General features: G+C 42.4%; 1 protein-coding gene across 3 annotated transcripts in view; it reads right to left on the reverse strand.

Annotated features, from left to right (window-relative positions):
- TNRC6C (trinucleotide repeat containing adaptor 6C) overlaps positions 1-21,034 on the reverse strand; it is a 131,231-nt gene that overhangs the window by 81,399 nt on the left and 28,798 nt on the right. For all 3 annotated transcript variants that reach the window (XM_077251853.1, XM_077251855.1, XM_077251854.1), the window contains exons 2-3: positions 15,384-15,483; positions 14,945-14,966 (exon numbers count right to left, since the gene is read on the reverse strand). In XM_077251853.1, the coding sequence (XP_077107968.1) occupies positions 14,945-14,966; positions 15,384-15,446 (85 nt within the window). In that variant the 5' untranslated portion in view covers positions 15,447-15,483. The remainder of the gene's footprint in view (positions 1-14,944; positions 14,967-15,383; positions 15,484-21,034) is intronic.

Raw genomic sequence — 21,034 nt, forward strand, 5'->3', positions numbered from 1 at the left:
GACACCAACCTTTTCCGATTCCAGAAGACCCAGCGGAGTGTCGGCACGAGCAGAGTGAAGCAAATGGCTCTCAGAGTTAGGGAGATAATTATTAGGCATCCATTTATTGCCTTAGCTTGTCCGGCCAGACAATACAGAAAAAAAATCGGGTACTGCCGCCCCACCCCTCTGTTTAGGTCTCTGCAGAGCAGCCAGCTTAAGTTTAGGCCTAGAATTTCCCCATATAAACGAGGTAGTTTGAGAATTTAAATTTGTGAAAAAAAGATTTAGGTAATATTACTGCGCTATGTTGAAGACAATAGCTGAGTTTAGGGAGCAGTATCATTTTAATTAGGTTGATGCGGCCTGCTACGGATAGTGGGAGTTTGCTCCATGATGTAAATTTGGATTTGACCAATTCTAGCAATGGATAAGCATTAAGTTGTAAGTCCGATTCACTGTACTGCGACATATAGATACCCAAATACTTGAAGTTAGATACAATGGGTAACGAGGAAAGGGTATCAAGATTAGACATTGGGGCATGAGAAAGAGGCAATAAAGCAGACTTATCCCAATTTATATATAGGCCCCAGAATTTACTAAATTTATCTATAGTGGCAATTAGCTGTGGCGGCAGTGTTTCCTCCGCTTTATCCATGAATATTACCATGTCGTCAGCATATAGACCAATGGTATCCACACGACCCGCTATATCTATATCGTTAATATCAGGGGAAGATCTTATCTCTATCGCAAGGGCAAAAAGAGCTGGGGAGAGGGGGCAACCTTGACGGGTCCCCCTATATAGTGAGAAGGGCTCAGAAATGGAGCCATTTACAATTATATGGGCTTTAGGTTTCATGTATAATGCACTAACCCATTTTAAGAATTTATCCCCAAAACCATATCTTTGCAAGCATGCAGACAGAAAGGGCCACTCAAGAGAATCAAAAGCTTTGGCCACATCCAGCCATGCTAATGCCCAGTTATTGCCCGATATTAAAGAACTGCATTGGATTACCGACTGGACTCGCCTGGTGTTAATAGAAGTGCTCTTACCAGGCATAAAGCCAGTTTTATATGGATGTATAAGATCTAATATAAGTGAATTCATTCTGATGGCCAAGACTTAAGTAAAGATTTTGTAGTCTACATTTACTAACGATATGGGGCGATAGGATCCGCACTCCAGAGGGTGTTTCCCCTCCTTTCTGAGTACAATAATGTTTGCCTCATAAAAGGTGTCTGGCATAGATCCACCCCCCATACACCCAGAAATACCTTCAATAAAAGTGGTGCTAGAATATCCCGATATTTCTTATATAATTCAATGGGAAACCCATCCTTCCCGGAGACCATGTCTGCTATAGCATATTCTCCCTCTTCCAAAGTGAATTCAGCATCCATAAAGGCCCGCTGGGTGGGACTCCGTGTGGGGAATGTTATGTCTGATAGTCTAGACATTCTAAAGTATCGAGGCCGCTCTTAGACTCATATAGCAATTTATAATAATCGTGAAAACAATGAAGTATTTCTTCAGTCGTGGACACCAATGAGCCATCAGGTGTACGGATCTGTAATATCGTATTAGATGTGATATGTTGACGTACTAGAAAAGCTAAAAATGTACTTGCTTGGTTTCCCAATTCAAAATATGATTGACGTGTGAAGAACAATTTACGTTTAGACTTAGTGTCTATATGCTGGGTATATAATCTTTGCAAAGTTAGCCACTCAATTCTATTACCATTGGTTTGGTTAGATATATATGCAGCTTCAGTGTCTTTCAGTCGTTGCTCCATCTCGTCATCCTCCTTTGAAGTTACCCTTTTTACATAAGAAATTGTAAAAGACAAACATCCCCTTAGATATGCCTTAAGGGTATTCCAAAATAAATTAATGTTCTGAGGTTCTGGGTGGGACAAAATGAAACAATTCAATTGGTCTACCGTTCTGTCATTAGAGTCTATTAATTTTAACCAAAAGGGGTTCAACTTCCAGACAATACAGTTATTTGGTTGCCCATATTTAAGTTTAAGTATGATCGGGCTATGATCCGAAATTCCCCTATTGCCATGTTCTATGCTATCTACCCACATTGCCAATCCGCCGGATCCGTATAATCTATGCGGGACAGACAGCGTCTAGTGGACGAGTGGCAGGTATATTCTTTCGTCCCAGGGTGACGCATCCTCCACAGATCTAACCATCCACTGCTCTCCATAAATATTGCCAATTGAGACGGAGTCAGACACGGAGAGGGGGGCTCCCCAGATATCTCATAACCCAGCCTCAGTCTATTAAGACAATTATCCATGACTAAATTGAAATCTCCCATACAGATGACATGTGCATCCGGATAATTTAAGGCAAAACTCATTGCCATCCGAAGGATTGATGTATTAGCCGGAGGGGGTTTATAAACACACAATATGAGACATTCACGAGAGTTAATTAATGCATATACAAAAACCAAACGGCCTTCTGAGTCCAGTCGGGACTCCCATCTAACATCTCTGTGTATCAATAACGAAACCCCTCTCGAGTAGCTAGTGTGGAACGCGTGGATATACCATTGTACCCATGGTTTCTATACACATCGGGCCGTATCTCTGGTCAGGTGTGTCTCCACCAAGGCCACAATGTGGGGATGATGGCGTCTAATCTGTGAGAATACCTTAATATGTATGACCTGGAATGTACGAGGTATTAAATCCCCCCGGAAGAAAATTATTTCAGATTCCATGCTTACTCTTCAAAGTATAGTATACATTGTTACTCAAATAAAGGTCAGAGACAGCACACAGAAAACAAAAATAACGTTTGCGGCGGTTTCTACCTAAATACCAAATAAAACCAATATAAAAGAAAAAACAGAACAGGAACCAAACAGTATAGGAGCAGAGTCCTGCACTCCTATCATCAAATAAGTATGGGGATAACCCTGCTGGATTCAGCGTCCGGTATTATTGGTAAATTGGAGGCCCACAGAGAGAGCTCTTCACTTAAAATCATTAGAAGAATACTGCTTAATCAGGAATATCTCAGAATTCCTTTGCGTTGGACCTCCCGTGGGCCCGGAGCCATCCAGCCGCTTCTGCAGGATTTGTGAAGAATATAGAGGAACCTTCGTAGATTCGGAGGCGAGCTGGATAAATCATTGAATATATAACACTCTTATCTCTGAGTTGCTTCTTAACTTCCATGAACCTTGCCCGCTGTTTCTGAAGTTCCATAGAGAAGTCAGGAAAAATTGAAATTGTAGCATTGTTGAACTTGATGGGGCTCTTTTGCCGTGCCAGATGTAGAATAACATTTCTATCTTTGCAATTAAGAATACGTGACAGGAAAGGTCTAGGTGGGGCCCCGGGAGGGAGAGATTTTGTAGGAACTCTATGAGCTCTTTCCACAGAGAACATTGGAGAAAATTCATCTCTCGGAGAAGACCTAAGCCAGCCTTCTAGAAATTTTTCAGGTTGCTGACCTTCTGAGCATTCCGGCAGACCAATGATTCAAATATTATTCCGACGTAGTCTATTCTCTAAGTCGTCTGCATTTTGTTTCCAAGCATTTATAGAGCCAGCGACTTTTGCCAATTTTTCCCCTCCATGGGCTTAATGGTATCTTCTATTTGGGACACTCTTGTTTCCACCTCTGTAATGCGTCCATGCCTGCAAGATAAGCCTACATATCTTGCCGAAGACGTCCCACCTCCATATGTACATCCTCTATTTTTTCGGAGAGGGATGTTCTATTTAGGGATATGGCCTGCATTAATTGTTCAGACGCCTGTTTAAGAGTCAGATCTTCCTGCTCACTCTCCTCATTACTATCAGAAAGGTGATTTTTATGTTGAGCTTGTGAGGGATTGTTTCTGAGGGACCGTGCATCATCAGAGGGGCCAACTCTGGCAAATTCTTTTAGTTTGTCAGCCACTCCTGATCCCTTGGATCGATGCATGGCTAGCTGCTATGTGGTACAGAAAGACAACCAGAGTTATATTTGTAAGAGTTCCACACAATCACAGCAGGGCTGTTATACAGTGTTTATATCATAAAAAGGCAGTTCTGTTGCCAGGAGATATAGGTGCGACAACCCTGGAATCTCACCAGAGTTTCATGCACCAGGAAGAGCTTGTGGCGTCCGCAGTAGCAGCACCAGGGAGGGGGCTCCAAGAGCCCTCCAAAGTAATGGTGCAGCCGGGTCTAGTGACTGATTAATAGGGGAGTGCAGGTCTCAATTTTTCAGAGCACACACTGCGCGTCCCCTCAATGTGTTTCGGATACGTGCTCACCCCCCGAACCACACTGGAATAGTAATGGGCAGCGTCGCATCTCCTACTGCCAGAGCGCGCGATCTGAAAATGGCCGCCGTCTCAAACAGGCGCCGCCGTTAGTGCGAGCTCCCCTTGCTCCCGGCGCGTCAGAATCCCGCGGCTCTCACACGATGATGCCGAGTGTCCTTCGGAGTCCAAGGGGGGGGCCCAATCACAGCAGGAGCTGGCGCCGCGCTACTTCCTGGCCGAGCGCTCCCCTGGAAGACAGCAGCCTCCACACGTGGAGCTCACAGCCCGTCCAGGCCTCCTCTGTCCCCGGCTCCTCCAGAACTCTGCAGCGTCCTTCCACAGACGCCTGTAGAAAAGCCGCGGAGACACCATCACGTGTTTCTCAACGCAAGCAATGAATAGCCAGGTCTGTCACCGGGAAGGAACAACCACGGGAAGGGCAGCATCCAATAAAGGAAAACCACCTATGCCAAAACATGGTATCCATCCACAGACAGCTGTTTCGGGGTATTTGCCCCTCATCAGTGTGGAGTAGGAAACTGGTTATTAGGAGCAGTGCCTAGTGAAAAGGCTATAAACGTAAGGATGAATGACCTCATGGAGATCAAAAGACCTGGCTATTCATTGCTTGCGTTAAGAAACACGTGATGGTGTCTCCGCAGCTTTTCTACATGCATTTGCATATTTCCCATAAGGGATGGGGGCAGTGTTCTGGATCACTGCGTTGAGAAACACGCGATGGTGTCTCCGCGGTGTTGGATGTTTTGATCTCCACGAGGCCATTCATCCTTACGTTCATAGCCCTTCCACAGAAGCCGACAGCCTCCTCCTTCCCAGGGAACCCAGCGTCGGTAAGTACAGCGTCCTGAAAGGGGGTCTGGAGTGCAGGATAATTACACAATCCCGGGAGCTCTCTCAAGACACGTCCTCTCCTTCACTACATAGTCACGCCCCCCCCCAGAATTAAAAAATTTTTGCCGCAACATTGCATTACAATGCAATAACGGGCGATCAAAAAATCGTATCTGCAGCAAAATGGTGTAATTAAAAACGACAGCTCGACATGCAGAAAATAAGCCCTCACCCAAACAGAGATCCTGAAAAATGGAGAAGCTACGGGTAACTGAAAAACGCCCAATGTTTTTTTTGTTTTTTGTTTTTTTAGCAAAGTTTGGAATATTTTTTACCACTTAGATAAAAAATAACCTAGACATGTTTGGTGTCTATGAACTCGTAATGACCTGGAGAATCATAATGGCAGGTGAGATTCATCAGTGAACCTAGAATAAAAGACAAACAAAAAGCAAGTGTGGGATTGCACTTTCTTTGCAATTTCACCGCACTTGGATTTTTTTTCCCGTTTTCTAGTACAAGACATGGTAAAACCAATGGTGTCGTTCAAAAGTACAACTTGTCCTGCAAAAAATAAGCCATATTGACAGAAAAATAAAAAAGTTTTGGCTCTGGGAAGGAAGGGAGTGAAATACGAAAACGCAAAACAGAAAAAAGCTCCGGGGTCAAGTACAAAATTGGCTCTGTCACTAAGGGGTTAACTGTAGGCCCAAACTGTTACATGCACTGTATTCGCACAGTAGTGTGTGTGCGTGTATGTGCGTGTATGTATATATATATATATATATATATATATATATATATATATATATATATATATATATATATATATATATATATATATATATATATATACACACACACACATATACATACATATATATACGTATACATACATAGATACAGCGCTGTTTGTATCCTTAATGTTGTAAATTTCGAGCCTGTAAAAAATGCAGATGGCCACCAAGAGGCAGTGGTGCTACATGAATGTGAGCACTACATCCGGGCCTATGCAGTCACCAGAGCCATGACATTATGCTCACTAACCTTGCTTTACTACTGGCTCAGATAGCTCCATTCTAATAATATCGAAGGTTATATTACGCAGTATTCTACATGTGAGTAAAGATCAGCTGATGTAATAAACCTTGATAGAAACTTCTACCCTAACATAAGAGGGTTTTGGGTTTTTTTTGGTCCAAGAAGATATTACGCTGTCACCCATTACCTATAAAATTACCAAAACCCAGAATACTACTCATCTCTGAGGAGGGGGTATATGCAGCACTTCTATCCTGATGTCATAATATACACACACACGAAAGTGTTGGCACCCTTGAAATTATTCTAGATGACCATAGGAAACAATTGATTCCAGTTATTTATTCCAAACGGTGTGCAACCAAATAGTTCAAATGCAAATGTTAGGCTATGTTCACACTGGGCATTTTTGCAGCATTTTTTCTGCAGCAAAACCTGCTCTCTTGGCAGTAAAGAAGCTGCAGAAAAAAAAGAAAGATTTTGCTTGTTTTTTCTTGCTGCGTTTTTGTCATGCTACATTTGTCTCTTGTGCATGCTGATAAAGTTTAGTGAGAAAAAAAAAACATTTTGCTTCATAAGGTTTTGGTATTTAAAAAAATAAAATAAAATCGCAGAAAAACCTGATATCTGTGTTTTTTCACCACCCATTACTTTAAATGGGTGAAAAACGCTAATAAAACACTGAAAGTAGTGACATGCTGCTGCTGCATTGTGCAAAACAAAAAAGCAAAACGCAAAATACTGATGACAGAAAAAAAAAAAAAAAAGTGTTTGTATGAGATTTCGGAAATCTCATAGGATTTGCTGGTACTGTAAAACGCAGCAAAAACGCCACGTGTGAACAAACCTCAACACCCTCAGCCAACAATTGTGTCCAGCCCATTTTTGGGGTTGTGTGTGAAATTATAGCCAATTTACCTTTTGTTTTTTTTTGTTTGTTTTTTTCATCAGTTTCTTTGTGTTGTTCCAATACACAAAGGAAATAAACATGTGTATACAACAAAACATGTGTAATTGCAATCATTTTCTGTGAGTAATACTTCATTTCCTGGAACAATTTCAAGGGTGCCAACACTTTCAACCATGACTATATAAAAGATTTTTCATGTGCATTGCCACGTCTGTGCCTTTCCCCCCACAATGCCTGCCTGGAGATGGAAGCTGAAGCTTAGTTATAATGAGAGGAGAAGCTGTGATGTGTTTGTAATGAAACAAAGCTCAGCTCTGCTGTACTCTGTTGTAATCACACTCATCACTGTAGTGAGATCAGGAGTGCAGACTTTTTCCATTGTTACATGTCTCACTCTGGTAACACCCCCTTTAATTTTAAATAATCTCTGGAGGCAGATTCTCGGGGAGATCAGTTTCTTGCCCATAGATCAAAACAGCTCATTTACATGTTAGGAAAACTTTAATTTCTATGGAAGAGGGGATCATTCACAGTTTTTTGAGTACAATTGAGATGCATATTTTTCATGGGTAGCACTCGTACCTATAATAGTATAATCGATCACCATGATTTTTTGCAGACCAAGCAGTCAGCAGAGGCAAATTCCGACACACGTCCAACTGTTGGTCTGAGAGTCAGATCAAAATTGACAATGCAAATCTATGGCTCCATGAAAAAAAAAAAAAAAAAAAAAAAAAAAAAAAATCACGGACTGTTAGACAGGAGAACGTGGCCAAAATTTTTTTGATCTTCACCCCCCAACATACGAGAAAAACTGAAAAAGCCAAGACGAAACCCTGGAAGAACTCAGACCGAAATCATTGCTGATCAGTTTTTCCTCATGCATGAAAAAGAATAACATGTGAATAAGCTCTAAGACATCAGATCGCAGATATCAAGGTATCATTCTATTCAGCTTCCTATGACCTGCATGCCCATACAGACAGCTCGGCAGGGTTGGTCCTACTGATGCCCTTTAAAATTAGTAAATAAAAGTTCAGCTTTAGTTTTTAATTTATGAGAATTTTTTTTTAATAAAAACAGGCATCATGTGGAAGCAAGACAGATAACAAGGAGAAAAACGGTCCATTTTACACAGATATAAAAATGGAGACATGTATATATGTAGAATTAAAAAGGGACAACCCCAGCCATAACACTAATGGAAATACATACTTTTTAAAAAAATTTATTATTTTTATCTAACTAAGGGGGTGATAAAGTAGGGTTTGAGTTACAATTTTTTTTTTATTTTGATCACCATAATAGGGTCTATCACAGTGATCATAATGAACCAATATGAGATCTATTGTTACCGGGTGCCGGCCGGCAGATCTCTGCGTTAGCACTGCGCATGCGCCCACCATTTTCTTCCCAGAAGACAACACTGAGGGCCGGGATACAGAGCCAGAGGGACTGGGGGGGGGGGGGGTCTCATTTCTCTCTCCTCTGATGTTCTGGATCATATCAGAGGAGAGAGAAATAAATGGGAAATTGGACCTTTTGTTTTTTTTTTTTTGTGGTAACACTAGGCACAGTAAAAAGCGACCCTAATCATGTTCTCCGGGGTCTAAGCTACCCCCGCAGCCAAAACCCTGGAGATATTCAGACGCTGGGGGGGCGCTATAACCTTATTTCTCAGCGCTGTTAAAAAGCTGCGCTGAGGAATAAGTACCCTTAACTGCCGCCGTTTAAATGCGTAATGGCGGGCATTAAGGGGTGTATGTTGGGAATAGAATAATTAGATCTGTTGTAAACTATCCAAGTAAGGGTCCAGTCAGATGGCCGTATAAATTGGGACTGAGATCAGAATGCAATGCATGGACTGGCTGGCCGCTCTCCTGACCTGGGTGTGACAGCTGCCGTCATGCGCAGGTCAGGAGAGCCGCCAGCCAATCTGTGCATGGAAGTCTGATTTACGGTATATGGCCGTCTGACTGCATCATAATACAATGGACAGCTACCTGAATACTTATATTTGTAGTATAATACATATGCCTTTTGGATAAAAGATATTAGAAGCAAACCATAAACCCTGAATCACGTGTACTGTCTGAAAAGAAAATATATATATATATATATACATATACATACACACACATTTCCATAATATAAGAAAAAAAAAGAAGAAGTATTGGGACAAGAAGACCGATCAAGAACAGAACTCCAGCCTCCAGGTGCCCTATGAATGTAAATGAAAGGTTCTTGAGATCACAAGAGGCAGCACAGCCTGAATACAGACGTCTGACAAACAAGACCCATCTGTCAGTGTTTGTAGAGTGACGGGCGTCCTCTCCCTGTGCTAAGCTATGCTCCAGTATTCGTTACCGTGCATGACGGCTCTCGCTCGTCAGTCCGTCGCTATGGAGACCTGTAAGCCACCACTCACAAATGTCCCCCAAGAAGCAAAGCTAAATTAACTTACTGCGTGTCACCAATGAGGAATGACTGGGAGAGCGCAATATCTGTATGAATGTCTAATGTCATTATGGCTATAAATTGAATTCTACTAATTAAATGCCACTCCCAGTCAATCACACTTCATTATCACCACGGTTATAGGAAATTAATAAAAAAGGAGGTTCCTAATGATGTTAAGCTACACTCCATCACCTAAGTCTTTGCTGCCCCTTTACAACTAGATTTTGACTTCATCAATCCAGCCACAGTAAGAACTCAGACAATTGGCAGAAATGTAAAATACCACCGCCTTGTGTGTCAACACTATGGAGGAAAAGAACTGGTTTTGCTAGCTAGAACAGCCAATCAGAGCACAGCTTTCAAATCTTAAAACTATGCCTGAAAAATTAACCCGCACAATGGTCCTAGCTTATCGAACCAGTCTAAAAAATAACTGTCAGTTGCCCATAGCAACCAGTGAGAACACAACTTATTAACAACAAATAATTGGTTGCCATGGGGAACAAATATTGGTTTTATCTTTAGACAATTTTGATAAATCTACCCTTCTTTGACTGTTTGCCAACAACCAGTCACAATATAATACAATGATGATAAATTAGGTCCTCAATTTTCATTAAATGGGGGTGCCTGGTTATTCCACAAACCATAATGTAGTCTTCTAATAAAAAAAAAAGTACACCTTAATTTTTTGCCAATATAACTAATTTTTAAATCTGCGTTATCACTCCCCAAAATGTCCCACCAGGCTCTATTTATCCTCCAGTTAGAGTTGTCCTGCTATAGTTCCAGGGCTCCTAGTCCATCATGAACAGTGTAGTCTCAGCTAGCATCCTGCCCGCACAGCTCAGCCTCCTGCCCGCACAGCTCAGCCTCCTGCCCGCACAGCTCAGCCTCCTGCCCGCACAGCTCAGCCTCCAGCGATGACAGTGTATTCTTCCTTTAGAATACGTTCTGCCTCTGTGCACACTCTCCTCCTTTACATTACTCTGCCTGGCCACTTTCATCATCTGCCATCTGCATCAGTATAGGTGCACCGTGCATGTGTGTTTTTACCTCGCCGTTAGCTGGTTTCCAGCAGAACTCCATTCCCCCGCACTCCTCCACAACAGAGCTTGTAATAGCTAGGCAGTGCAGAGCAGACACACAAACTGAGCGGTGTTTGTTGCTTGATGCTGACACATTAGTGATGTGAAACTAAATGTTGCTCTGTCGATTCCTATGGCAGAAGAGAATCCTCCATTGTATGGGGTTAACGTGCAGGTATATAGCTAAATCATGTAAGATTGCTTTACTGGAGCAGCAACTACAGGAAGAAAAGGAATTTATATCCTCCTGGCGGCTGCTCACTTCCAGAAATAGGGACTCTGCGGCCTCTTACTACACAGTGCGCATGCTGTTCTCACTCCCAAGCACTATGATTGACAGTATGTGTGCAGAGCAGGGCTGTCAATGTGAATACAGTCACTCAGCATAGCGCAGTGGTGACCATCACAATAAGCCTTTAAAAATAAAAAAAAATAAAAATGAGAAATTAAAAAAAATGGCTTGTCTGATGTGGTTCTGAAATATCTTAATTCCCAAGGTTGGCAAACCTGTCTATAATGTTATTATAGTTCACAGATTGAGAACTGACCTTCTGAAGCAAAGATCTGTAACCATGGAAATAATCAGAAAAGGGCACCATGTTTCCATCACATTTACAGCTATTGGATGGCACATAGGAAAATAGAAACCATCATCTCAATTACCAACTGGCTAAGGGTGCAGTGGAACATGAAAAATGCAGGAATCCAGCATAAGTGCATATTCATATACACAATTTTTTCAGGTTTTTGATCTACCATTTTCCTCTTTTACATTTGTGCACGGCTACTGGACCATATAGTAAATGGAAAGATGATGGACGTAGCACCTTAATTGATCACTGTCATTTACACAAACTTTTACAAGCAAATAAAAAAAAAAAAATTATATATATATCTTATGAGATATAGAAATGCTTCTATCTCTACCTACTTAACCCTCGCATCATCAGTCACTCTGAAAAACAGCTAAAACAAAATCAGACTGCCGCCACACTGAGGAATCAGGATTACAGCTACCTATTGAACTCAGTTGAAAGGGAGCCAAATTTAACAGGCAGAGAGACCTTATGTTTTACTTCACCTCAGTGCTGGATTCACAGCTACACTGCTTAGTACTGCTGTATAATGTCCTTAATGCTGCTGTTCCTGAAAAAACGCTATGAAGAGCCTGGAGAGCTGAAATCCTTCATGTTTCTCTGCGCCATGCATCAGAGACATAATAAACAACTTGTCCCCACACTCTAGATTAGATACATCAGAAAATTAGAGAATAGAGCATGCAACGGGGATAATCGGAAGATACAAATGCATAATGGCTTGATACAGTGTTATTATTCCTCATGTGCACAATATGTTATTCTGAAAAGTCACCTGAAATGACATCTAGCAAATTGTGAGATTTTTGACTGGATTTTTCAAGCAAATGTGGGAACAATGAGTTCATGTATGAGTAATGGAAACAGATCAGAGATTAAAAAAAAAAAAAGGAGTCTGAAAATTCATGGACCTGCCAACTACCAGGATCACGGGCTATACAACTGCAAACAAAATTATTCAACCCCCCATTGCAAGAACAATTTAGATCGCTCATCAAGACCAACATACAGTAAGTGGTTTCTCCACATTCAACACAAAATGCCACTTTTGATGATTTCTACAGACTCAGAATTACGCTATGCAACATTAAAATTGCAACATAAAGAAGGATGTGTAATTCCATAAATCGAGGAAGTAGCAGGTGTTGTCAAGATCTGCACATGATCAAAGTTTCAAACACCCAACTTCAATCTGCAGCATATAAAAGGGGCATAAAAGCCAAATTAAAAGTAAATTTCTTTTTCAGTCATATGTATCCTTAAATCAAGTCTTGTGGGATGATTGCACAAGCCCTCCTGTTTGTAGATGTGCAAATTATTGCCTCTTGTCGCTAAGAGGGACAGAATTTTTTTGAGTTGAGACCTCAAATAACTTCAAATCTCCATGTGAGTAAGTCGACATGTTAGCACTGTTCAACTAGGAGTGCTCCACTGGTTTGGAGAACTATGACAAACTGGATGAATGTGTACCTTAGCATGGTTTTTCAGATCAGAAGTATGGCACATAGTGATCTATTTACTACTGAAAGTGAAATTGGTCCCAATATCTACACAAACTATCAGAAGGCATCTAAATGTCATTAGGCTATGAGCTAGACATCCATCTACAGGTGATTTTTTTTATCTCAAAAGGCTATCATGCTGATTAAGATCTGTTCTCAGCATTGAGTCTTGTGTTTGTTTTGGCCATAATGATACCTGGAGATTGGTCTAAAGACCATGTGAACAATGCCATGATGAGGTCTTCACAAGAGAGAGAGAATGAATATGTCGTATGTCACATCGGTCCTACTCCTGTGGTTATGATGTAGTGAGGCATAATGTACGGTCGCTGCAAAGGAACATCAGGAGCTTAGAGATACATTGGTTGGTTGGTTGGTTGTAGTATCAGTGGTACGGCCATTACTCCATGATGTCCCAGGAGCAGTTTTTCAAAACAATACAAGGCAGCATGTTGCGTGTTCTACTAAGAGCTGCCTGTGTTGCCTAATCAAGGCCTGTAGAGTTTCTGGATTTGTCTTCCATCAACACATCTGGGACATCATTGGTAGGCAATTACAAAGGAAGCTGCCAGAAGAGGACTTTTATCATTTGTGCCCAAGTGCATTCAGTGTGGTACAATATTCCTGACTTCCATTAATAACTTAATTGATAACAGTCAAGGCTTGAAAGAGCACGCATTTCTGTGAATGGCACTCATAATCCATACTGAAGAAATCGAGACATTTTTAAAAGTTAGTTTCCATATTTTCATCATGTACATATTACATCTCCTTCTTGGAGTTGCAATTTCGATATCGAGGATTGTATTTAGCGCCTTCATGACAAGATTCTTTAGTACTTTGTAGAGCATTTTTGGCTGTTATGACACGCTACCTACGCAACACATTACCAGACAACCAGCTTCTGGCACAGTTCTGGGGGGAATCTTAGGCCATTCATCATGGGCAATAGCTTCAAGTTCACTAATATTCTTCGGTATATGTTGTGCAACCACCTTCTTTAAATCTAATTAAAGGCTTTTTTTTTTACTTGGTCAGGCGAATGTGATGACTTCTTCTGAAACCAAACTTTCTTTATGCTGCTTGGGATCATTGGCCTACTGGAAGGTCAAAAGATACCCAATTTTCTGCTTCCTCACAAAAGGCGTGAGGTTTTCACCTAGGATTTCCTGATTATTGCTTGATGCCCTCTACACACGTCAAGTTTCCAATGCCAGATGAAGCAAAGCAAGCAGCTCCAGAGCATCACTGAGCCACCGCTTAACTTCACTGTAGGCATCACTAAGTCACCACCATTCATCACTGTAGGCATACGCTTCATTCGTCCTCATCTATACATATTGCTGATTTATAGGCACAAAAAGTTCCAGTTTTGTTTCATCACTCAACAGATCAGAATCCCAAAACGTTTGTGATCAATTAATATGATTTTTGTATATTTGAGTAGACTTGCATTTTTGAGTCAGAAGTAGTCAGTGTATGCTTTGGAGTCCATGGATGGAGACCTACAGCATTTATGTGCCTTACTGTGCACCTCCAGGACAATTAACAGAGGAACAGTAAAATAGAGAGATCCAAGCACAAGATACTTCAGATTTATGATCTTTAAAAATTGATTGAACATATTTACTAAAACAAGTCTTCTCTAATATTAATATCTGTAATCCCATTACCTGTAGAACTCAGAAAACCTATCCTTAGCAAAAGTTGATGGCTAAATATACATATATACACTATAAAGTTTATATTTAGAGTGATAGTGTATAATATTTTAGATATGAACTTACATTAAATTAAACATGCATTCACGATCTCTCAAAGAAACAGAGTACATTTTTTTATAAAATGCCTGTATAAAATAGTAGGTTATGATGTTTCTATTAGGATAACATATACATGTCTGGTAATGACGAGTGTAGCAGAGAGGGGGAGATTTGCATTCACATTTATTCTTCGGGCGATCGTTACTGTAGATGTAGACAGATGCTCTGCATGTAAACACAGGGCCGAGTGTATGGGAAGATGGATGGCCTGATACAGGAGAAGATGGCAGCCGCACAAGCATGAGGGCTGCAGGCACCTCACCATCCGCGTGGCACTGAATTACAATGAGTGCAGGGACCCCATTCTCAGCACTGTCAGATATGCAGGCAGCAAGATTGAAAGCCGGCAGCTAGGGAGCTCAGCAGACATGGAGATGAATGTACAGGAGGCGGATTCATACTAACCTTTGGTTTTTTGTTCAGCAGCCTGAAAGAAAAAAAAAAAAGTGTTTAATAAAAAGGGCAAAAAACACTATATGAAAAATTGGGGGAAAAGAAGACAGAAAGAGGTAAAAAGCGTGACAGAATGAGCCAGCAATAGTGGAATGGAATAAAGAGGGGACACGGAAAGAGAAAGACACAGCGAAAAGAGACAGAAAGAAGAGAATGAAGGACGGGGACATGGGAATGACTGCACACAATGGCCGCTGCACTGCTAATTGCCTCCTCGCCACTTTATAAGTTCAAGAACCTTAAACATTCCCAGTATCTCGAGAGCGTTTCCCATACATCTACAGCCGATTCAGGTCCTCTACCATCAGGAAAGTGGCATTTTAATTAGTAGGAAATCCAGACAAATACAATGTCCCCCCCCCTTCCCCCCCAAATAAATAAAAACCCTGACCTTTTTCTGGGCACCTTCCTTCTTCTTCTTTTCTTCCTGCTTTTTCTTTTTCTTTTCTTCCATCAAATGTTCCTCTTTTTGAGTCTCTGGCTGTATGTCCCTGAGAAAAAAGGACAAAAATAATTGCACATGTACTGTGAAGAGGTGAACCTATAGAACATCTATAAAGCTTACGCTCAGAAATGCTGGTAACTTTAGACTCCCTATACTCTGTACTTATCCTCGATAGGTCTATAATACACATCAGCGGGGCCGACACCCAGAACCCCCACGATCCGCTGTTACCAGCTGCGGCCATTGTACAATATGGCAGATCTGGTAACAGCCGGTTGGTGGCTACGCCTGGTGTCTTGATCTGATATGGATGACCTATCATGGGATACCCAAATCAAAAATATTCATACCCCAAAAAGTTAGACTTAAAATGAAATGCATCATCAGAAAACTAGCTATTGTTTCAAGAAGTTGTCCACTACTATAACTTTTTTTTTTTTTCATAAATCTTGCTATTATGTGCCACGGAAAACATTTACTGTGTTTATTTTAGCAATATTACCTTTTATCATGCTGTAGCAGCACATCTTTAGTGCTGGATCCAGCTCTCATGGGGTTAATCGACAACTTCTTTTCTCCTGAGTTATTGTGCTCTAATACTACAAGTTCCATGATGCATTGCACTCGCCTGTAACTCTGCACCTGGCACACCCACTCCAAAACACACCCCAACCCCTCCCTCCTCTATCTTCAAAAAGATTTGTGATGTCATTTCTGTCCAACCTCCTCTTTTACATTTGTCCAACCCACACTCCATGGGAGGGATGGATGGATGGATGGATGGATGGATGGATGGATGGATGGATAGGTCTATTTCCATAGATATGTCCATATCCATGTTTCTAAACCCCTTCACCCCTGGAGCTTTTTTCGTTTATCGCTCCCCTTCTTTCCAGAGCCATAATTTTTCCATCAATATGGCCATTTGAGGGCTTATTTTTTGCGGGACAAGTTCTACTGTTGAACGACACCATTGGTTTTACCATGTCGTGTAACAGAAAATGTGAAAAAAATTCAAAGTGCAATGAAATTGCAAATAAAGTGCAATCCCAAACTTGTTTTTTGCTTGTTTTTTTTGGCTAGGTTCACTAAATGCTAAGGCTGTGTGCACACGTTGCGGATTTGATTGCAGATCTGCAGGGTTTTTTGCTGCACAGAATTGCATCAAATCCGCAGTGTAGTGCACAACCAATGTAAGTCTATGGGAGCCGCAGACTTGTTGTGCACATGCTGCGGAAAAGGCCGCTCCGAAACGCAGCTTTTTTTTCTCGCAGCATGTCACTTCTTTTGTGCGGTTTCTGCACCCTTAGACTTTCATTGAGTCGGGCACATCCGCAGCAAAACCCCAGATGTAAAAAAGATCTGCAGTTTTGCTGCGGATGTGGGTCCGAGAAACGCTGCAGCTCGGGAGGAGGGAAGTGTGTGGGCGGAATGTGGGCGGTGACTGTGTGCGTGTATGTGTGTACTGGGGGTGCGGGGCTGTGCGGGGGGTCTTTTGGGGTGTGTGTGCAGGCATCATCCGATGGGACTACAAGTACGCAGCATCCAATCTGCAGCTAATTCGGATGTAATCTGGACAGTGGACACGCACCCTACACTATCCATACATCTATCAATAGATATATCTATAGATAGATATAGGAATAGATAGATGTATGCATCTATAGATCTATCTATATGTAGATCTGTCTATCCATTTCATCTATCATCTATATGTCTATCTGTGTGTGTAATGGAGTGTGGGTTGGACATTTTGTAAAAGAGGATGTTGAACAATAATGACATCACAAATCTTTTTTTTTTTTTGTTCAATAATACATCTTTATTTAGCTTTCCAAAACGCACCAAAACGCATAAAAAAACGCGCAAAAACCACACCAAAAGCGAATTAAAATGCATCAAAACCCCGCAAAAAACTGCATAAAAACACATCAAAACCGCACCAAAATTTCATCAACACTGCACCAAAACCGCACCAAAAACTGCATCAAAACTGCACCAAAACCACACAAAAAACTGCATGTTCTTGATGCAGTTTTTGGAAATAAACGGAAAATGTGCATGATTTGAATGGAAACATGCATGAAAAAACGGATTCAGAGGCCGGATTCATCATTTCACATCTCAGTTTCATACGTTTTTTGCCAGATCCGTCGCTGTGCGTTTTTTTGCCGGACAGAAAAAACCTTTCTCTGTATGTGTTTTCCGTCCGGCGGAAACAGCTTTTTAGACGGATCTCACAAAAAACGGATGAAACGTGTGGCCATCAGGCGTAATCCGGCGCTAATACAACTCTATGAGAAAAAAACGGATCCGGCGGAAAAAAATGGATCCGTTTTTTTACAAAACTCACCAGATTGTGCCTGACGGCAAAAACCTGATGTGTGAAAGCAGCCAGATATATGGATAGATACATCTATGTATCTATAGATATATCTATCTATAAATATATCTATAGATAGATATATCCATAGATATATACCGGTAATAGAAAGGCCAATGTTTGTAAGGCTACTTTCACACTTGCGTTTTTAGCAATCCATTTTTTGGGGAAAAAAAACGGATCCTGCAAATGTGCTCGCAGGATGCGTTTTTTACCCATAGACTTGTATTAGCGACGGATCGCGATGGATGGCCACACATCGAATCCCTCGTGCAATGGATCCGTCGTGTTTTGGCGGACCGTTGGCACGAAAAAACGTTCAAGTGAACGTTTTTGTCCATCGCGTCCGCCATTTTCTACCACGCATGCATGGCCAAAACTCCGCCCCCTTCTCCCCGAACTTCAGAATGGGCAGCGGATGCGTTGAAAAACTGCATCCGCTGCCCACGTCGTGCACAAATTTCACAACGTGGGTCAGTACGTCGGCCCGACGCATAGCCACGGACCCGTACCGACGCAAGTGTGAAAAAGGCCTTAATGAGCGTTTAATTTAATTAAAAAAAACTGAAAAAACGGCGTGGGCTCCCGTGCAATTTTCTGCACCAGAGGTGGAAAGCCAACGGCTGGGGGCCAATATTTGTAGCCTGCTATGAATATCAGCCTGCAGCTGTCTGCGTAGCCTTTACTGGCTATTAAAATAGGTGGACCCCCCAAAAAAAATGACGTGGGGTCCCCCACAAATCCGGCCAATTCCGGCACTTAGCCCCTCTCTTCCCACCCCCGTGTAGCGGTGGGATATGGGGTAATAAGGGGTTAATGTCACCTTGCTATTGTAAGGTGACATTAAGCCGGGTTAATAACGGAGAGGCGTCAATAAGATGCCTATCCATTATTAATCCAATACTAATAAAGGGTTAATAAAACACGCACACATTAGGAAAAAAGTATTTTAATATTCTTCATTTAACCATACTTCAGCGCCTGCAAAAAACGTAAAATAAACCGTATACTACCTGTCCGCCGTAGTCCAATTAATAACGAGTGTCCCACGACGATCTCCCCTATAGAACAGTGACATCGAGGGATGTCACTGCTCTATAGGACCCTCAGTGACACACTGACAGGAGACAATGGCTCCTGCAGTGCATCACTGAGAGGTTACCTTAGGACAAAGTCTCACTTTATGGCAATTGCTGCCTGGGAAAATTTCTCACACAGCAATGGCATAAAGTGAGACTAGGGACTATTTTCTCACAGGGGCGTAGGAATACATTGTGAGGAATACATTGTGGAAGGATACCTTCCATCATTGTATTCCTGGAGCCCCTGGAGAGCGGTCGCATCAGCTGATGCTCCTGCTCTCCACGGGAGATCGTCGAGGGACACTCGTTTAAATTGGATTTCTGCGGATCAGGGAGTATAATGTTTGCTTATTATTTTAATATTTTTTACAGATGACACTGGCTTCGGGGATCAAGGTGACAAGTGATGGTGAGTATGTACTCTGTTATATGTACTGTATGTCTATATGTATGCTGTATGTATGTACTGTATGTGGCATGTTGCATGTCGTCGCATGTCATCGCATGTGGCATGTCGCCGCATGTCATTGCATGCTGCATGTCATCGCATGCTGTATGGCATATGTTGCATGGCGCATGTCGCCGCATGCTGCATGTCGTCGCATGTTGCATGTCGCATGGTGCATGCTGCATGTCATCGCATGTTGCATGTCACATGTTGCATGTCATATGTCATTGCATGCTGCATGTCATCGCATGTCATATGTTGCATGTTGCATGTCATCGCATGGTGCACGCCGCATGTCGTCGAATGGTGCGTAGCGCATGCCGTCGCATGGTGCATTTCGCATGGTGCATGTCGTCACATGTCGTCGCAAGGTGCATGTTGTCGCATGTTGTCACCGCATGGTGCATGTCGCCGCATGTTGCATGTCGTCGCAAGGTGCATGTTGTCGCATGTTGTCACCGCATGGTGCATGTCGCCGCATGTTGCATGTCGTATGTTGTCACATGTCGCATGTCATCGCATGGTGCATGTCACATGTTGCATGTCGTCGCATGTTGCATGTCATCGCATGTTGCATGTCGCATGTCATTGCATGTCGTATGTTGCATGTTGTCGCATGATGTCACATGTCACGTGATGTATGTACTGTATATGTGCATGTGTTTTTTGTTTTTTTTTTACATTCAACACATTAGCCGGATGATGGGATTACTACTGTCCCATCATTGGCTAATGTGTCACTTACTGTCACTGTAGCAGGCATAGCACAATGGGACTTGTAGTCCCATCGGATGAAGCCTGCACAGAGAGACACCCCCGCCGCCACCACCACCGCACCGCCCCGCAGCAGACCCCAGCACGGCCAGCAGACCCACCGTAGACCCCAGCACCGCCCGCACATCCCGGCGCCGGCACTCAGACCCCCGCCCATAGCGGCGCGCACCGGCACGCACATACCGGCCTAGCCCCGCCCGCCCCCAGCACAGCCCTGCAGCCCACAGCCCAGTCACTCTTGATGAGTGACTGCTGACTCTGAGGCTGGTCACGCCTGCTCATGACGTCACGTCAATTTCCAGAGTCTGGAAATTGATGTGACGTCGGCGGAAATAAGCGGTGGCTGCAGCCTGGGGGTCACGTGACCCGGACTCAGCCGCCAGCATAGCGCCGCTCACAGGCGAAAACGGCAACGGAAGGTATTTGCACAATTCATCAGGGGCCCTGGGGGGATACATTGGGGGGTTAATTGAAAGTAGTGGACAACCCCTTTAAGTCAGGTTCTTGTGATATATGTATTTTATTTTTTTATTTTTTTTACTTGGCCAATGATTTTTTTTTTCCCACATCAAAACCTTTATTAAAAATAAAAATAAGAAATCGTCATTTTCACACTGGCCCTGGGACTGAAGGGAGGGAGAGCGGTGACATCGTCTACTGTGATTGGTGAATCCTGTGTTACCAGCCATGTATAGAGGTGCCAACCATTCATTGTAATCCTGTCTCTGATGATAATGAGCCTGCTGAAATTTCCCATCCTTTAGGAAGAGTTATAGGTCTCAATAAAGTCCCTATCAGTTTCCTAATTTTGTATTTTAAACACTTAAGGACGTACCCATTTTGAGCCTTTGGGACAAAGCATTTTTTCCCCCCCACAGTCACTGTACAGAAGCCACAGTATTTTTCTGTT

This window comes from Ranitomeya variabilis, chromosome 4, assembly GCF_051348905.1.
Source record: "Ranitomeya variabilis isolate aRanVar5 chromosome 4, aRanVar5.hap1, whole genome shotgun sequence".
NCBI lineage: Eukaryota > Metazoa > Chordata > Amphibia > Anura > Dendrobatidae > Ranitomeya > Ranitomeya variabilis.